The sequence below is a fragment of the Microtus oregoni genome, unplaced genomic scaffold (genome assembly GCF_018167655.1).
Source record: "Microtus oregoni isolate MIOR12 unplaced genomic scaffold, Mior012 000000F_ref0000247, whole genome shotgun sequence".
Lineage (NCBI taxonomy): Eukaryota > Metazoa > Chordata > Mammalia > Rodentia > Cricetidae > Microtus > Microtus oregoni.
In genome coordinates this window covers 10,862,238-10,882,996 of record NW_024543059.1, presented here as the reverse complement: position 1 = coordinate 10,882,996, position 20,759 = coordinate 10,862,238, and the positions used below count along the sequence as shown (strand labels likewise).

The window sequence follows — 20,759 nt, the reverse complement described above, 5'->3', positions numbered from 1 at the left end:
GAAATTATGGGAAGATAATGAACCATGGCAAAGAGCTTGTGCTAATTTTTTGGGAGACATTAATAACAACTATCCAAAAAGCAAGAGGCTTAACTTCACAAAGAGAACTTCTTGGATTCTTCCTCGAACCGTCCGTGATGCTCCAATAACTGGAGCCCGTACATTCTATACTGATGCCAATAAATCAGGGAAGGCAGGTTACAAATCAGAAGACTTGGGTAAGGTGGAACAAAGTCCTTATAATTCTGTCCAGAAGGCGGAATTATATGCCATTCTTATGGTGCTAAGGGATTTTAAAGAACCTATTAATATAGTCACTGATTCACAATACGCAGAAAGAGTTATTTTACATATTGAAACTGCTGAATTTATACCTGATGATACAGAACTAACCTCATTGTTTCTCCAGGTTCAAGATTTGATCAGGAACAGGCTTTGCCCTATGTACATAACACACATCCGATCCCATACGGGTCTGCCAGGTCCTCTAGCACAAGGTAATGCAGAAATTGATTAATTATTGATTGGTAGTGTGCTACAAGCCTCTGAATTTCATAAAAAACATCATGTTAATAGCAAAGGTTTGAAGAAAGAGTTTTCAATTACATGGCAACAAGCTAAGGAGATTGTAAAGAAATGCCCTACTTGCTCTTTCTATAACCAAACGCCACTGCCTGCAGGGGCTAATCCAAAGGGCACCCAAAGGAATGAAATCTGGCAGATGGATGTGATCCACTTTGCAGAATTTGGCAAATTAAAATATGTTCATCACACCATTGACACTTATTCAGGTATTCAGTGGGCAACTGCTTTAAGTTCAGAAAAAGCTGATTCAATAATCACTCATTTATTAGAAGTCATGGCTATCATGGGTATACCTACACAAATAAAAACGGACAATGGTCCTGCTTATGTTTCTAGGAAAATGAAATGGTTTTTTGATTATTACAATATCAAGCATGTTACAGGTATACCATACAATCCTACAGGTCAAGCAGTCATAGAAAGATCAAATCGAACTATAAAAGATATGTTGAACAAACAGAAAGGGGTGGAAAACACCCCCAGAAATAGGCTACATAATGCTTTGATAACCTTGAATTTTCTCAACGCTAATGAGACGGGAACAACGGCTGCAGAAAGACATTGGATAATGGAAAAGTCTACTGATCTAAATCAACCAGTTTATTTCAAGGATGTCCTGACCTCACAATGGAAGCCAGGAGATGTGCTACGTTGGGGAAGGGGTTTTGCTCTTATCTCCACAGGTGAGGAAAAATTGTGGATATCATCAAAATTAATAAAGGTTCGGTTTGAAGAAGAGAAGCCACTTGGAAAAGATAAATAACAATTCTTTCATAAGGATGGCAAACATACTGATGGTAAGAAATACAGATAGGTTGGAGGCAGGGTTCTTTTCTTATCTCCACAGGAAAATACTCATCTTCAAAGAAATTGAGAGACTCTGAATATTTAATTACTGATGGATGGACACATTTTGTAAGTATTAATTTTTATTTATATGTCTTATTAAACATTTCTTTATAAATATATAGAGCTGGTTTTGAAGTTGGACTCTGGCTCAGTCCCTCTCCAATTCCAAGCCTGTTAGTAAGAGAAAAACCCAGAGTTTCTGGAGTTTCTGTCTCATGTCAAGAGCCATGATATGGGACAGAAAGAAATATGAGTTTAGAAAACATCTTTGCTTTTCTTCATATCTATCATAATTTTCATTGAATATATCTATCATGCCTTTCATTGAATAGATATATATATGTATGTCTATATATGTCTATATGATTAATGTTTAAGTTTTTCACAATGAACAATGAGTTTTTCCTGAAGTGACATTTGAAGTTTCCAGGAAGAAGATGGGGCCCCACAACAACAACTCTACCTGGTTGATATGACGTCATGATACTGATAGCGCTACTACAAGACCTGTTTTGGATACCAGCTGCAGAAGATGATCCCAACTTGGTTAGCTGAAATGGTGCACATCTTGTACAACATTCTGGCCAGACCTCCACAAAATACTCAGAGAATATTTGCAATTTTAAAAGACATTGATCTTGAAATTTAACCATCATTTTACTTTCACAGGATCCCCCAGAAAGAACGTCGCCCCCATGACAGCTGGAAGTAATTCTAGAGGACGACGTCCCCTCTCCCAGTAAAGTTTACCCCTGGGTTTAGGGACATCATTTAGGGGTTGGGAGGTTGGGGGAGGAATTTTATAAGCTCAGGGATCATTTTGAAAAAAAAAAAAGAGGGAATGATGGGATAATAGATTTATAATTGTGAGTTACTGCTTTTAGACAAATATATTGGTATCAATTCTTGTATATTGAAACAAAGTTAAATTATATTGACTATTGTATGCATGCATGTTTCTATGTCTGTTTAAAACATTTTTATGTATTGACATATATTGTATTGATATATATATTGTATATATTTACCATATTGCAATGTACATTTCTACCTCTGATTAAGATACTTATATAATGTTTGTGTATTGATATATATTTGCCATATTGCAATGCATATTTGTACAGTGTTTATATTTGGAGGTCATTATCCTCATTTGTTTCACAGTTGTTTATTGTCTTAGTCTTTAAGTTAGATAGATATTGAGAATTATATAGATAAATAGTCATCTAAGTTTGTCATTTATAATCAGACTAATCAGGTTCTTTAGATATATAGAGATTATACTCAGTATAGATAGATAATCTTCAACCTCTTCAAAGAGCTGTAGAAAATGGCCTTTAATCTAACTCAGAGTTTCGTGATAGTGAGACACAATTGCTCCTGACAACACCGCTCTATTCCCGAGAGAATGTTGAGCAACAAAGACACTCCATCTGGAGCCTTTCTATTTGGCAGAACTGGCCTTTGGACAAAGAAATGCCCATACCTCAACCACTGACAGAGATACAGAGCGTGCATCAATGGATAAAACAGGACTGTCATATCCTGCCAAGACAGGGTAAGATAGTTTTGAAAAGTTCCTTGCCTTTAATAATGGTATGTCAGTTATGTTAGGCCTTAGCCAAAATTGGTTGACTCAACATTGCAAACGAGACTTTGGGTGATTGCCCAGGTAGTCAGTTGTCTCTGTCAATTGTTGCACATTTTGGATATATCTCGTTTGTTGAGTAGTGTTTATTCCCTTCTCAGATCTTTGACGGAGTTGAAGATTATAAAATTGTAGTTACTCTCTACATTATTTGGATTCCTTTAGATAGAATGTTTAGCAAAGCTTTTGTTCTCAATATTGTTTGTTATATTTATTATTTGTTGTTATTGTATATAGTTGTATTTGGTTTGGTTCTGTCTTATTTAGACAAAAAGGGGAGATATAGGGATAAGTCGGGCCCCTTGGGGGGCGTGTTCGCCTCGGGCTTATGTCTGCCTATAAATTTGGCGACCGTGCTCCCAGCCCTCTCTTCTGCTTTCCTGGTCTCCGCAGGAACGGTGGTTCTGTAAGTCTATTTCTACATTAAAACTATATATATATTTTTACAATCTGTCTGCATTCGTTTACGCCGCTACATATGAAAAAAGCATTTGTTCAACTATGTTCATAGCAGTATTATTTGAAATAGCCAGAACCTGGAAGCAACCTAGATGCCCTTCAATGGAAGAATGGATGAAGAAAGTATGGAATATATACACGCTAGAGTACTACGCTGCGGTAAAAAACAATGACTTCTCGAATTTTGCATGCAAATGATTGGAAATAGAAAACACTATCCTGAGTGAGGTATCCCAGACCCAAAAAGATGAACATAGGATGTACTCACTCATAATTGGTTTCTAGCCATAAATAAGGGTCACGGAGACTACAATTGGTGAACCTAAAGAAACTAAATAAGAAGGTGAACCCAAGGAAAAACATATAGTTGTCCTCTTGGCTATGGGAAGTAGACAAAATTGACGGGGAGAAAATTGGGATCTTGGGGGTGGTGTGGGAAGGGGGTAAGTGGAGATGGGGAGAGAAAATTATAAGGGAAGGAGGGGGGGGAACTTGGGGAAACAGGAGGATTGGGATAAAGGAAGGTTGGACAGGGGAGCACGGAAGCACAATTCTTAGTTAAGGGATCCACCTTAGGGTTGGCAAGAGACTTGACCCTAGAGTGGCTCCCAGGAGCCCATGGTGATGTCCCCAGTTAGTCCCTTGGGCAGCTGAGGATAGGGAACCGGAAATGACCCTATCCTATAGCAATACTGACGAATATCTTGCATACCACCATAGAACCTTCATCTGGTGATGGATGGAGATAGAGACAGAGATCCACACTGGAGTACTGGACTGAGCTCCCAAGGTCCCAATGAAGAGCGGAAGGTGGGAGAAGATGAGCAAGGAAGTCGGGACCACGAGGGGTGCACCCACCCACTGAGACAAGGGGGCTGATCTATTGGGAGCTCACCAAGGCCAGCTGGACTACGACTGAAAAAGCATGGGATAAAACCGGACTCTCTGAATATGGCGGACAATAGGGGCTGATGAGAAGACAAGGACAATGGCACGGGGTTTTGAACCTACTTCATGTTCTGGCTTGTGGGAGCCTAGCCAGTTTGGACGTTCACCTTCCTAGACATGGACGGAGGGGGGAGGACCTTGGACTTTCCACAGGGCAGGGAACCCTGACTGCTCTATGGATTGGAAAGGGAAGGGGAGAGGTGTTTGGGGGAGGGGTAGAAGGGTGGGAGGAGGGGAAGGAAATGGGAGGCTGGGAGGAGGCAGATACTTTTTTTCCCCTTTTCTCAATAAAAAAAAGAGTTTTAAAACAAAAAAGATTATGAGTCTTTTATTTCTTCCTTTTTCTTATTTATTTATTCACTTATTTATATTACTATATGTGCTTTTTACTTCATGTGTCTTGATAACATTCATTTAGCTGCCCTTTTACATCTCAGCTTTGCACGGGCATAACACCCTCAAATAAAAAAAAGTATAAGAATAAAGAAAGGAAGTAAAATAAAAAATCAAAAAACTTAAGAGTGTTATCAAGGAACTGCAGTGTTACAGGGTGAGTCGTGCCATGACCCCTTTGTCCACATATCTTTCCTTGTAAGTGTTCATGTCAGGGTCTTTGGTTTAGTTCAAGGCCTCTGGTTTCTAATACCCTATTGATGAGCGTTTCTCAGTAGGATTCTTCCTGGATAGCCTATTGTTGTCCTGTATTGTAGAGATCCTACTGCTTTGGCTATGAAGTTCTGGTTCCCTCACATGCTCCAGCAGATCATCGATGGGGTGTATAATGAGGTGGACAAAATCATAACCATGGGTCTTGACCTGGACAGTTGTAGAGTTGATCCATCAGATGTGAAATGGGGACAGCTCTCCCATGTTTAAAACTTCTAGGTTTGCTCAAGCAAACCTGCACTGGCAAAGTTGGCTTTTCCTGTGACAGTCCAATGAAAGCCATCGCTCATTTTCCTTTCTAGCCAGTCCCGTGTATTTGATTTTATGTTGAGGTCCTTTCTTTATTTGGACATGAGTTTTGTGTGAGCTGATAAGTCTGTATCTACTTGACTTATTGTTCAATTTTGATGAGTGACTTTGTTGAAGGATGCTGTGTTTTCTCTGGTGTGTGCTTACGGTACCACTAAAAAAAAATCATGTGTCCACAATGTTTGGATTAATATCTAGATCTACAGTCCAAGTCCGTTGATTAATGTGTCAGGTTTTATGCCAATACTATGCTTATTTATTACTATAGATTTCTGATAAAACTTAAAACTAGGAATAATGATACTTCCAGCAGTTGTGTTATTTTTCGTAACTTTTTAGATATCCTGATTATGTATGTGTGTGTTTCTATATGAAGGAGAAAACTGTCTTTGAATGATTTGTGAAGTACTGTGGTGGAATTTTGAAGGACATTGCATTGAATCTGTAGATTACTTTTCATTTTATTATGGTAATCCTATCAGTCTATGAACATGGGAGATCTCTGGATCTTCTGATTTCCTTTTCAATTCATTTTTTTTTCAGTGACTTGAAGTTTTTATCTTAAAAATCTTTTGCTCGTTTACCTGGAGCTACCCAAAGATATTTTATGTTATTTGAAGTTAATATAAAATGTGTTTTCCTGATTACTTTTTCAGTTTATTTGCATTTGTATATAAGAAGACTCCCGAACTTTTAAATTTAATCTTATATATGCTTGTTTTTTTCCAGACCTGTTTATTAGCCAAAAAAGTTTCCTATTGAAGTTTCTTGGGTTGTTCATTATTTTGGAATATTTGCTTATACTGTGTAAATGAGTGTCATGATGATTGGTTTAATGAAGAGCTGAATGTCTAACAGCTAGACAGGTGAGAGTAGGCATGATTTCTTGGGTAGACAGAGAAAACTCTTGGATGAAGAGAGTTGGAAAATTTAACAGCAGACATGGAGATAGTTGGACATGAAGAAACAGACTAAGAGAATCAGGCTAATTTGAGTTATAAGAGCTAGTTGGGGACAAGAATAAATTCAAAGCCAAACATCCATAATTAATGATAAATCTCCATGTAATTATTCAGAGGCTGGTGATCCAAAGATAGTCTGAAAAGTAAGCTTGCTACATTTAATGTGAGCATGGTACTTCAATAGGAAAATATAGCCTAAAATGCCAAGAAAGTTTTGGGTATGATTTCCTAGTACTTCAATCTCTCAGTTAGCCAATTCTTGCTCTATAGAAGTACAGCTCCTGGTCACTGCCTGTGGGCTGGAGGCCAGCTTCCAGCAAAGAACCACATAGTGGAAGGATTGACTCTTTAAGTTTTGGCTCATGGGATCAGAAATCACTGCAGAAAGTCAGAATCAGACAAGTCAACCTTTAAAAAGGTACACTATGCCTAAACAGGTGCTTAGGTGCTGAACAAAGGAAAGAAAATGGGTATAGATGACAGAGAGACAAATAAATACTTTAAAAACAATAAAGTTTTCAAAGAAAGAGTAAGTAATATAAAAATTAAGAAACATGAGAATGGGAAACATTATAACACGGGGAGTTTAGACCTCATATATTACTTTGTTGATATTGAATGCTAATGATCAGAGAAAGGCAGCTGTTGGGAGACTTTGGATTGTAAACAGAACTCCTGAATTAAACCACCTTACATACCTTAGGGATGTCTTGTCTTCAGAATGGAAATCAAGAAATGTGTTACATTTGGGGAGAAATTGTACTTAGGTTTCCACAGGAAACGAAAAGCTATACATTCTTGTATAAATTGATAAAGATCAGATTAGATCAGGGGAGAAATAATGAGGATCTTGGCTGCAGACATGAGGGTGGAACCCAGGGAATATTCCAGGACTGCTGGCATGTATGCTGATCTCACTGCATGGGAACAACTCTGAGATGAGATGAGACATTATAAATCCGTATTACTTTTCCCTCTCCTCTCTTTCTAATCAAGATACTAGAAGATCTTCCTACTTAGGTCACTTAATAGACCATCTAGGTTATCTGAACTTAAGAATTCCAATATTGTCCAAACATTTTAGCACAAACTTAATGAGAAGCACACACTCCCTCAAATATGACAATAAGAAAAGTATGGTCATAAGGTTTGGTTCATAGAACTGATCTCACAGGTTAAAACTTTATTACATAGCTTATTTTTACATTTTACATGAAGAATTATCATCTGTTGGCAATATTTAAGGAATAGATAGCAACTCTGTCATCTTGTGGCTGTTTCTGCAGTTTTAAATAAGCTACATGAATTTAATGAACATATTTAGCTTTATCATTTGTGACTCTGAACTTGTGAAAAGAATTTATCTGTGGTCTTAACAAAATAATGTAGCATTTTGGAGCAAAAATGCAAAGAAATAGTCCTGCACTTGAGGCCAAGATACAGAAGACCTCCACAGCTACCAGAGCCTTGCCTTTGGTGCTGTGGTAGACAGTGAGGAAGGTGATCCAAACACTACAGAACACCAGCATGCTGAACGTCAGGAACTTTGCTTCATTGAATGTGTCCGGTAGATTCCTAGCCAGGAAAGCTAAAACGAAACTCGCTAGGGCGAGAGACCCCAGGTATCCCAGGACAAAGTAGAAGAAAATTACTGATCCTTTGTTGCAAACAATAATGATGTGGCCGTGTTCCATATGCACATCAGTATTAACAAACGGAGGAGAAGTTCCTAACCAGATTCCACAGAGAATCATTTGAATCACGGTGCATATGGGGATGATGAAATTAGGTGCCCCTGATATGAGCAGTGACCTCATCCTTCTTTCTGGAGCAGTGACCTTGAATGCCAACACTACAGTAATCGTCTTTGCCAAGACAGTAGAGGTGGCCACAGTGAACACAATTGCAAATGTGGTCTGTTGCATTATACAGGTGGGTGTGTCTGGATGGCCAATGTAGAGCAAGGGACAGAGAAAGCAAAAGATGAGGGAGATGAGTAGGACATAGCTGAGAGCTCTGTTATTTGCCTTGACAATGGGCGTGTCCTGGTGCTTCAAGAAGACATACAGAACAGAAGCTGTAAGGGCTGAGAAGCATAGAGCCACGCAGGTCAGAGACATTCCCAAGGGATCTTCATAGGCCAGAAAGCTCACAACTTTTTGGAGGCAGTGAGTTTGATCTTTGTTGGCATACTGATCATGTGGACACTTCACACATTCATCCATATCTAGTAGAGGAAGGGCGTTATTATCAATTTTCATTTTTCTCTATGATGGACTAGTTATGCTAAACAAACGCATTTTAAAATCATATCTCAACTATTATTACCTCTTTCTGTATAAGAAAATTTCAATGTGGTTTATCATAGGATTTAATCTGAATTTAAACTGATTATCATTTTTATGAAGGCTTAGTTCATATTCATCTTACAGACTAAAGAGTCTTTGATATTTTTCCCAAATAATGAAGTGCTGTTATATCATATTCATATATCTGCAACAACATACTTTGGTAAGATCAATCATAGAATCATACTGTTGCTATTTATAACTTTGTATATTATGCAGAAGAAAAACTTAGAATGAGCAGTTTCTATGCATGTTATGGTAGATCTCTGAATCTCAAGTTTGGTCCTGACCAAGGACAATAACAAGAGACTGACAAAGTGGACTGGAGAAAGAGCATCAGACAAAAGCCCTATGCAGAGAACTACAGGCAACTAAGGAATACTGAAAATGGGAGAGACTGTCTTACACAGAGAAGTGCACACCAACAGATGATATTTGGATAACAAAAGTTCAGCCATGAAAGCAAGCAAAAAAGGCACTGATAATGTCAAGCAAGGCAGAGATAGCATGAACAAGTTACCACCTAAATTCTCTACATGGCAGTAGATCACCTTTGGTTTATGTTTCATTACATGAATTTTGGTAGGGCATATTATTTGCCAGTTTTGCTGATTTCTGTGAGATTCAACTACACAATATTCCCAGCATTGTAGATGTCATCGAGAAGCATTATCCTCAAGATAATTTTCCATATCTCAAGGACATAATTTTGAAAGATAATAATGGGTAGGGGCTGAGACATTTCTTCCAGCTGTGTCTGTGTAATTTACAGCCTAATATATTAAGTTTTCTTCAATTACATTGAGATAGTGGATCAAACTGGAAGTGATGGTGTCTTACTATTACTGAGTTACTAAATTGATGGGTGTACATTCTCTTTCTCTTTTTATATTCTCTCTGATTGTGAAAAACAGTGGCTCTTAAACTAGTGAATAAAAGTATCAAAATACTTCAACTCTACCTATCCATTTGAAAATTATAATGTATTTTAAAATATTATATTTTGAAGCCTTTAGAAATACATATAGGAACAAGGGGGAATTAAATACAATTTGGTTTAATATCCATGTATTCAATCAACACAAAATTCACTAACTTATATTTTAGTTCAACTTCATATATATGCTACAGAATCATTGGAATCAATATATTTTATTAATTTACTTTTTATGCTTTATTCTCTGCATGGTTTATATTCTTGAATATTTCACTTCTCTCTGTAACCAAGTATCTTTAACATTTTGTGTAATGTAAATTATGTACTTTATCTTCACAATCTTTGTGTCCAAATCATATGAAATCATTTGCATTCTGGTATAACTCTTAAATAAATATTGTCCATAAATACATGTTATGATCATTTCAATAAAAAATTTAATTCACAGGTCAAAAAAATATGTATTTATTTTGTTTATTATGTATACAGTATTCTTCCTGCGGGCCTCATTTACAGATGGTTGTGAGCCACCATGTGGTTGCTGGGAATTGAACTCAGGACCTTTGGAAGGGCAGACAATGCTCTTAACAGCTGAGCCATCTCTCCAGCCCCCAAAATTTTGGCATCCAAACTCATGAGTGTACTAGGATATAATGAAAATGAATCTTACCAGTAACTGTATTGATCTACCGTAGCCCATGATAAAAACACGTTTCTAAAGCATGATACAACAGTACCAAGCATTCATTTCCTGTCAGAGACATTGATTAGCATTGGAAAATATGGATGCTGTGGTAGTTTGAATACAACTGGCCCCAAAATCTCATAGAAAGTGGCACTTGTGAGAAAAATGGGTTTCTGGAGTAGTTGTGGACTTGGTGGTGGAGCTGTGTCACTGAGGAGTGGGCTTTGAGCTCTCCTTTCACCTAGCTCAGTGTGATACCAAATGACTTCCTGTTACCTTCAGATCAAAATGAAGAAGTCTCAGCTTCTTCTTGAATATTATGTCCTACCAAGCACCATGTCTGCCTGCATGCTTTCATGTCCTAACATGATGATAATGAACTAAACTTCTGAACTCCAAGCCATCCCAAATTTTGGTTTTCCTTTATCAGATTTTCCATGGTTGTGGTCTTTTCACAGCAATAGAAACCCTAAGTAAGGCAGATGCATAGCTACTATATCCTTAATAAAAGCAAAAAGCAGATACAATTTAATGCAATATGCTAAATTCTAAGATGAAGATAAGATGCTATAGTTATGTTTTTTACTATAAAGAAACGATTAAGAAAAATACTTCACTGCTTCTGAAATGAGGAGAGAAAAATAAAGTTCTACTTCACTGCTTCTGAAATGATGAGAGAAAAATAATGTTCATGAGCAGTATAGTTTAATATAGGCAGTATAGTATTCCAAATTGTGGTGTTATTATTTTTCTAACTTTGTAATGAGTGTTTTTACTCTTCCTTTCTCCTGAAAGGAAAAAACTATATTATTGAGGCAGAAAGTAAACAATCTGTTGATTATTTTGGTAAAGTGTATTCTTACTTGTCATGTTTGAAATTTCATTTTCAGGACACGGGTTGCAATCAAAACAGCAGATAGCCCTTCCCTCTTGAGGGAATTTTCTTAGTCCTGGACGGCAAGGCATACTGCATATCGAGGGCGGAGTCTATGGTAAATCGCATACATTTTACAAATTGAGTTTAACGCATATGGGAAAAGCAGCAGTGATTGACAGTGTGGAGTAACGGGGAAAAAAACCCTTTACAGACATGTATACTATTATGAAACATAATTTTCATGTCTTTTCTGTGTCTCTTTTATCCCAGAAGCAGTTCCACAGGATTCTCCTAGCGCTGCACTAGAACACCTGTTGCAGCCTTACTCCCTCCCCCTTCCCACACCTGCCTTGGATCTCAGAGAGCATTACTTTCTAACCTCCATTTGCTATTCATCTCTGTATCCCAGTCCTCAACTATACAGGTATGCCTTGCTAAAAAGATTGCATTAAAAAGTCAACCAGGGAACCCATACAGATAATAAATATTTTCAGCTACATACAATATTATGTAAGTGGCTACATACAATATTAACTTAAAAATATCTCTCATGGATACAAATGTTGAGCAGAAAATACTCGGGAACAACACTTTTCACAATATCTTCATAATAGTATAATATATCTTGAGTAAACTCTAAGCAAATAAAGGAAATTCTTCTGTGATAAAAAACTTCAGGGGCTGGAGAGATGGCTCAGTGGTTAAGAGCATTGTCTGTTCTTCCAAAGGTCCTGAGTTCAATTCCCAGCAACCACATGGTGGCTCACAACCATCTGTAATGAGGTCTGGTGCCCTGTTCTGGCCTGCAGACATACACACAGACAGAGTATTGTATACATAATAAATAAATAAATATTTAAAAAAACTTCAATCTTTGGAGAAAGCAACTGAAGACAAATTCAGAAGATGGAAAGTGCTCCCATGCTCATGGATTGGTAAGGTAAACATAGTAAAAGTGGACATCCTACAAGAACAATCTAAATTTTCAATGCATTCCCAATAGAAATTCCAAAACAATTCTTTAGAAACCTTGAAAGGACAAGTCTCAACCTCACGTGAATGAATAATAACCTTAAGAGACCTAACCCAATCTTGAATTACAAAGAAGCCGAGAAAGTATCGCCATCCATGATTTCAAGTTGTGCTACAGAGTTGTAACAATTAAAACCATATGTTATTGGCATAAAAACAGAATGCTGATTGGTGAAATTTAACTGAGGATCAGACATAAGTTCAGACCTATGTTTTGATAGAGAAGCCATAAAAACACAGGAAATGAGACAAAATCTTAAACAAATGGTTTTGGTCTACTTTGATGTCTTCATGCACCCAAACGCAAATAGAACCATTCTTATCCCAGAACAAATTTCAAGTCTAAGTTGATCAAAGTCCTCAACATCAAGCCGGATACAAAGAACCTGAAAGACGAGAAAATGAGGAGCATCCTTGGATGCATTGGCAAATGAGATGACTTCTAAATAGAACACTGAAAATGCAGGACTAAGATTAACAATTAATAAATGGGACTTTTTAAAGTAAAAAATTTATATAAGGAACAAATCCATCTTCAATAAGACAGAAGAAAGGATATAGAATTTAAAAAAGGGATTTAAAATCAACTTGAGATGTGAAAGAGGACTCATATTGAAATTATAAAAGAAACTCAATCAATAAAATAACAGAAATTCGATTTAAAATTGTGAAATAGATTTAAACAAAGAATTCCCATAGAGAATCTCAAATGGCTGTGAAACATTTAAATAAATGTTCAATATCCTTATCTATCAGGAAAAGCCAATCAGAACTACTTTGAGATTCATCCTATACCTTTCAGATTAGCTAAATTTAATAGCACAAGTAATATCTCATGCTCGTGAGGACGTGGAACAAGAGGAACACCCCTCCACTGCTGGTGAGTGCTAATTATACATACAGCATGGAAAACAAAATGTGAGTTTCCCAGAAAGATGAGACTAAGTCCATCTCTAGACCAGCCATACAGCTTTGGGGTATATACACAAAGGACAAACCAGCCTACAAAACATTTGACCTAAAATCTGTCCTGCCAACAAATATGGCAGGGTCATAGTGGCACAGAATTCATAACAGTAGAAACCAATGTTTGGTTTGACCTTTATCCACTCTATGGAAAGGAATTCATACCTAACACAGCTTGGGGAACTATGAGCCAGAGACTGGAAAGAACAGAGAACAAATACTCATTGGTATAAAAACAAACTCAGTAACATGATTCTTAATGATGTTTTGTTATATTTCCAGATCAGTCCCTCAACCAGTCATCAGCAAAGATACTTCCTCCAACAGGAGTTCAGGGCTGATGCAGAAACCACAGCCATGTAGTATGTGGAGGGTCTAAGTTGGAAGTCTCCCCCAGATTTCTCCCCTTTGAGTTCAAGGAATCCTGTAGACGTGGAAATAGAAAACTTCTCACAGCCAGAGGAGATAGAGGATAACAGGAGCAGACTTTCTGAATCACGAAGGAAGACACATGTGAGCTCAAAAGGACGGAAGCAAGAAATACAGGGCCTGCATGGGTCTGTAAAAGAGCCTCTGTATATATATTAAAATATTATGTTCGAGTTTTGGTGAGACACCTCACTGTGAGAATAGGTGGTCTCTATTCTTGTTCTAACTCATGGGACTCTTTTCTTCCTGTTGGGTCGACATGACCAACTTCAATATACTAGTTTCTCCTTGATTTTATTGTATTTAGTTATACTGTGTTTGTTTTTTATATCTAAGAATCCTGTATTTCCCACTGAGAGACACAAAGGGAGTAGACCTGGAGAGGAGGAATGGAGATGAAGAAATTGAGAGGGTGATCTATAATCAGTATATTGTATGAGAAAAGATCCAATCTTCATTTAAATTTAGAATAAAATTTTACTTCTTTATAAAATAAATATGAAGGTTTGGTCATTTATATTTTGTTAAATAAGATAACAACAGAAAGAGAGAGAGAGAGGGAGAGAGAGAGAGAGAGAGAGAGAGAGAGAGAGAGAAAGAGAGAGAGAGAGAGAGGTTAGAAAGGAGTCCGAAAATGAATACATGATAAAATGCTTTATTCCATGAGGAAGCATGAGCAGACCTTGTGATTTTAGGTATTTTTGGCACACGAAAATATTTAGAATTAGGAACAACTCACCTGTCTCAAACCTGTAGCCCATTCTATTATTTCATCAGACATATATAACTGTTGATAATTTGGAAAATGACTGGAAAACTTTCCTAATTTCATCTTAAGTCCAAAATTTGGTGGAAAATCCCTGATGTAGAAAATGTCATATTCTGTATCCAGTTTTACTTTCTGGTTCATGGTCACAATGTCTCCAGCAGGATTTTCAAATCGTATGCTCTTCAGAAGAGAGAACATCTAAAACGCATTTGTCATTTTAGTCTCAACTATGCTAACATATTAGGAAGGAAAATAAAATATTTTAATGACCCTAATTTCCTTAGCCTCTCCTAAAATATAACTTTATTAAAAGTATTTAGTAATAAAAAAGAAGATATTCCATGTATATGGAAAGATTCCCTATGCTTTAAAAATACATATTTCTTCCTTCAGTTGATACCTTAAAACATGCACATCTGAATTGTATGCCTGAAATATAGTTGCGCATTCTCAACTTCTTTCTACTAACAGTGTTATTTAATCATGACCTAGGGAATTGAAATCCTTAGTTTGTAAAAAATGTCAAAGCCATTTTATATTTATATTATCTTATTTCACTACATTGATAAGAAACTTTTTGATCACATCAATGGGGAGTCATTCTACTATTACCATTTAATATTTTCGTGAGAAAATATTTCTTTTCAAATGTAAAAAACTCTATGGTTAAAACCGCTGAAAAAAAATTCTTGACTAAGATTGTAAAATGCTGACTTGGGTGCCATTGTTAACTGTATGATATTTTGTGACACTAACATGATTTGCCTTATATGAAGTGCCAGGGTAAAGACACATATGAACTCAGGAAAAAGATTCCTTATTTGCATAGATTTGGACCTTGTGGTTCCTATTAAGAACACCATCTCTGTGACATTCATGCCTTTCTGTATAAGACACATTACCTTCCAGGAGTCAAGTTCCAGCTTCTTACCAGCATTCTTTGGCCATGTGTCTACTTGCAGAAGCATCTCATGGAGTGTGTGAGCCACAGCATACACTGCATTGTATAAGTTATAAGCTGTATCACTCATGGACATTCCAAACGGTGTCCTAAATAACCATTTCAATAGGGTTCTTGTTGGACAGTTCTTCAGTTTGTTACAATTAGATGATGGTAAAGCACATTTAAAATAAGTCCACCATAGTTTTACAAGGGAAATTTCATCACTATAGTTTAAAGGATGCACTGTCTGCAGGAATTGTTTAAAACCAGACATCTCAGAATGCTGATGAGAGAAAATGAGAATCCCATCAGGGGAGTTAAGCATGAAATCTCCTTCTATGAACATATCAAATTTTGACACACTGACCCAGATTCTCTGAATATTTAGAGTTTTCCACACCCAAAAGTTTAATGGCATATAAGTATCTCTGTCTCCATAAACAATCACTACTTTTGCTGACGATGTCATGACCTTGTTATAATTTTTCCTAAACATTTTAATGTATAACTCTCTACTCAGTGGGATAATAGCCACAAATGCTATACAGACAATGTTTCTTTGCATCACTCCTCTCCATTCAGAAAGAAACTGAGTTCCAAGATCATCATCTGAAATGACCATTCCCACCCAGTTCCATCTGAAGTGAATCACTAGGGACACCATGGCCAGTGCTAGAGATGTGTCCTTGGGCGATATCTGGTAGAGATGAGGAAATTGTTCATGGACACTCAGGTGAGGATGAAAATACCCATAGTAAAGCTGAAAGACATAGACCATAAGCAACAGTGTAAAGAAGATGGAAGCATGACACTCAGTCTAAGATCTATGAGTGCTAAGCAAATGCTGGGAGAGCTAGAAATTGTGAATTTTTCATTTAATTATTAAAATCATATCAATTTTTTGGTGATTGTCTAAACTATTATAGATTTAGAGTTTTGAAAAATGTATCACATTTTTGGCTTCCTCCCATGTCCATTTCTTATAAAGTGTTTCCCATAGTGTTTGAGTATTTATGCTTTATGAAGCAGAAAAGGTATTAACCCAATCTCTGTCTTCCCATCACCATTTGTACCCAGAATATCAGCCTGAAGGGAAAATATTTCATTAAAATTAATCCACCCAGGCTTACCTCTGGAGTTCTAGAAAAGTAGAGGCGGAACCCAAATTTGGCAGATTCTCGCCACCGTGGTCCTGTAAGTGTAATTAAATATGTTCTCTCTTCTGAGCAGTAGTAGTTAGGAAAGTATTCACTTCTTTTTGAAGATGAAATAGATTTTATATGATCAACAAAAACATTACATTTAATGGTAGCTAGCAGAGAAATGTTGGGTAAAATTTGAGGATTCCTATTGATTTCTTCCATGGCAAAATAAAGAGAGAAAATCAAGTTGATGTTGTCAGGTGTCAACCTGAAATCAGAGCACAGTAATCACGAGAGATTAGGTTCCAAACATGATAATCTTAATTACACTCAGTGTGGGTTCAACACTGAATTATCTTTTCTTGACCCATTGCTAGGGTGATATACACAAGTCCTTGTATTGTGGTCTATTAGGATGTGAGACATGGGGAGGAATATAAAGATCATATGTTTTTTTATGTTTGTTTCTTTCGCTTGGTGCGTTCTTTTTTCTATCAATGGGATTCCGTCATTTTGAAGTTTTCAATAGATTCATCCTTTTTTTTTTGCTGAACACCATGAGAGAGTCTTTATGCAGTCCATGGAATTGAATTAATTCCATGAATTGATCAACATTGAATCTGCTCATACACGTGTACTGTAATTCTAATACATAACATATTTGCCAAATATATCTGTATCATCTACTATCAAGATAGTTATACTCTTTTACACAGAGGCAGTACTGACCAATGGCATGATGTTGTTATGGTCATAGAGAACATGTGGACAAATTGTTCTGTGTCAAAAGCTCTGAAGTTTCTAGCATATTCATAGGTAACGCAAAGAGCATGATCATTATTACTCTTCCTCGGTGCTTCCACACAGTTTTCCTTTTATTCTCTATTTGAGACTTTGCAGTATTGGATGATATAAGATTGGTTATAACTACAGCTTTTTCTGAGAGGAATGAACAGTACACTCACGTGGACCCTTAGATGGTACCGATGTATTTAATCCTATGTTCATAGATGGTTATCAGAGACTCGTCGTTGGATTCTAGTCCTTTCAGATTTGTTGTGATATGGTACAACTCTAACATATTCACTTTAGATTTTGTCTTTCATTTACATATTTAACTGGTCTAATTGCATTCATATAATTTTTGTATAGTTTGATAATCTTATTTAACAATAATGTAACATTTTAGCATTTGGTGGATTACTGTGTTTGTTTTTGCCTCATTTACTGTATTTTCTGCGCTGCTTTCTGACTATAGTAAATATTCAAATAAAAGATATCACATGTGGCTGGTACTTAATTCTGAATCACATATGCTCCCTCTACTTTTCTGTTTCTCATGCTTAAAAACTTTTTTTGTGCTGGGTATTATTCTTGTATTTTTTACAGTTTTCTTTTTTTTTCATAAAGACCTGAAATTATTCCACATTTTCTAGGTCCTTGCCATTCTATATTGGAGACTGATATGTGATTTTAAAATTGAGTTCTTTATTAACCCACTATTATTACCATTCTGTTAAAGATTCATGTTTCAAATAATATAGGACATTGTTTATAAATTAGCTCTTTTACATCTTCAAAGAATTTTTAGATTCATATGGAAACAGAAAAAAAACCAAGACAGCTTAAACAATCCTAGATATTGAAATAACTATTGGCGATACCACTATCCCTAATCTTACATTGTACTACATAGCTATTCTAAAAAAAAAAAAAAAACCCAGCAACATATTTTCACAAAAAATGTTGATTAATAGAATGGAATTGAGGACCACTACAGAAGTCCATACACCTATGGACAACTACTTTTGGATAAAGAAACTAGGAATACACACTGGAAAAATAAAAAGCATCTTCAATAAATGGTGTTGGCCAAAGGGGTAGCTGCATGGAGTAGAACACAAAAATATCTATAACTCTCACCCCTCACAATACTCAACTCTAAATGGATAGAGGACCTCAGATTAAGACCAGATACACTAACTCTGATGAAATAGAAAGCAGTGAAATAGTCTTGAATTCATTTGTAAGGCAAAAGAAAATTTTTGACAGAAGACCTGCAGCCCCAACACAATAACAATAAATTAGTAGGATCTCATGAAACTTCAAAGATTTTATATGGCAAAGAAACCGCGTTTCAGACAGAGTCGCAGGCAACAGAATAAAAAATATATTTTTTACCAAGCAAACATCCAATGGAGTATGAATATCAACTGTGAAAGTAAGTAAATAATCTTGATAAGAAACATAGAAACATAAAATATTATAAAATATTTATTCAGCATAAAATACTGCTGAATAAACAATGTTGATTAGCCATGAAGTAAGCTCTGCTGTATAGGCAGAATATAAGAAGAAGAGAACACACTGGTTTGGAAACATTGTTTGCAACTCAGAGATACTATCTCCCTCTATAATGAACATATATGTATATTACGAAAATCAAGGAAATGGCAAGGACCACATAACAATTTTCTATAACTGAGGAATGCATGCATCCATGAGTCAGTCTCTATATTAAGACATTACTTTGTATTGGTAAAAAGAGAAAAACAGGAATCTATATTGAATATATTTGCCTTACCATTTTCTTTATTACTCTTACATAAGGAAAAATTAAATTTCTTGGACTTCTGTGATCTTAAGCTATGTAAATATGTAATAATAGAGCCTGCAATTTCAAGTGTCAAAGTGTCTGGATGGCTAAGTAAAGAACATTCTGGCAATGACGTGTGGCAAGGCAAATACTCTTCCATTGGTGTTTGCCGGTGAAACTTGTACAGCTACTGTGAAAATAATTTTGGCAGTTTTTCAGAAAGTTGGGAATCTACCTCAATACCCATTTATACAACTCATGGTTCTCCCTTGGGAACGGGAAATAGAATAGTTTGACTTGAATGGGGTCAGGTTGGTGATTGGAGTGGGAAGGATAAGGTCAGGGTATAGAGATGGAAGGAGAGAGTTCAGGGATTAACAGCTGCAACTCTTTTTGGTTGCTTTGGGAAAGGTAGAGTGGAAACTTCTTGATATCTTTCAGGGTTACTCTATTGTGGAATCCCTATAAGGTAGAATATGGATTGCACAAAGGCCCTGTTTGTATCCAGAAAAGGTTACCAGTTGTGGAATTGTGTTGTATTTGCTTGAAATTTTGCTTGATGGGTTCCTATGGAGATCAACAAACAACCCAGGATGTTGCTAAGACAGAAGTTTGCTCTCTGAAAACAGACTGTCTCCGTATTGCCCAAAACAACAGACCCAAAGCTCATTGAACATGGAGAGCTTAACTGGGACCTTCAATGATTCTTTTCTTCTATATTCTAGTCTCTTTGGTGAATGATGGTACCGTGGAGGCTACTGCAAGATAATACCAGACCCTAACCCAATGATAAATCGTCCCACATCTCATCATTCCTGCCTGAATATGCACTCAGACAATGGCATCACAGAATTTGTGGGAGTAGACAACCAATGTATAGTTTAAAAGGACTTCCAGGCCACGAGAGGGAGTCCATGTCCTACACTGTCTGAATTTCCAGGACTTGGAGACTGGTTAACCCAGAGACCAAGGTGGAACCAAACATTACTGAAAAAGTATTTCCTCATGATATTATGCTGTATTTATAGACAGGTGTCTTGTCCAGTAGACTTCAGAGAAGTTTCTTCAATCACCAGATAGGAGCAGGTGCATATCTCTACAAACAAATACTATTCCTCTCAGTACCCATACAATACAATATCTCCCATACTTAACTACAATTAATGAATCAAAGATGTACTTACTTCTCGTTTAGATACTCAGTGAAATCGTTATTCTTCACATGCCCATCATCTGTATAAATAGAAAAGAAACAATGCTCCTCTATATCTAGCTCTTTGTTGTTCTTTTTTATTCTCATGAAGCACTTGGGGTCAGTTAAACTGCAGAAAACGAGGGAAAGATTCAGGACCAAAAGGACAAAGATCAAAGAGAACATTTCTGTCGAGTCTCTAAGTTAGGAGCGTGAGGGAAGTGCAGCATGAAGAGTCAGACAGAAACCCATGTATCAATTATGTCTGCCCGTATCCAGGCGTCTCTTTTTATCACTGCAGTTTCTACTAAAGAGTGCCTGTACTTCTCTCTGTAGTGTTTTTCAGCCCATTGTTCATCTCTGGGGATTCTTTAGCATTTCTTGCCTGAGGCCCTGCATCTGAGTTCCTATGTTCAG

The 20,759-nt window shown here is 36.6% G+C and overlaps 1 protein-coding gene across 1 annotated transcript; it reads right to left on the bottom strand.

Moving 5' to 3' along the window:
- Nucleotides 1-7,733: 7,733 nt before the first annotated feature.
- LOC121446906 (vomeronasal type-2 receptor 116-like) lies at nt 7,734-20,528 on the bottom strand. The gene is made up of 6 exons (XM_041649807.1): nt 20,335-20,528; nt 16,543-16,822; nt 15,372-16,172; nt 14,440-14,667; nt 11,260-11,383; nt 7,734-8,653 (listed from the first exon to the last, which is right to left on the bottom strand). The coding sequence occupies exons 1-6, from the start codon at nt 20,526-20,528 to the stop codon at nt 7,734-7,736; spliced, it is 2,547 nt and encodes an 848-aa protein (XP_041505741.1).
- Between the last annotated feature and the right edge of the window lie 231 nt (nt 20,529-20,759).

Bases quoted from the DNA above. Each gene is read 5' to 3' on its own strand.
- LOC121446906 (XM_041649807.1), bottom strand. From the start codon at position 20,528: ATGTTCTCTTTGATCTTTGTCCTTTTGGTCCTGAATCTTTCCCTCGTT. The intron at 16,823-20,334 runs GTAAGTACATCT...CTCTGATTTCAG, and splicing joins ACTGAGTATCTAAACGAGAA to GTTGACACCTGACAACATCA. The intron at 14,668-15,371 runs GTAATGTGTCTT...AATGCGTTTTAG, and splicing joins TGGAACTTGACTCCTGGAAG to ATGTTCTCTCTTCTGAAGAG.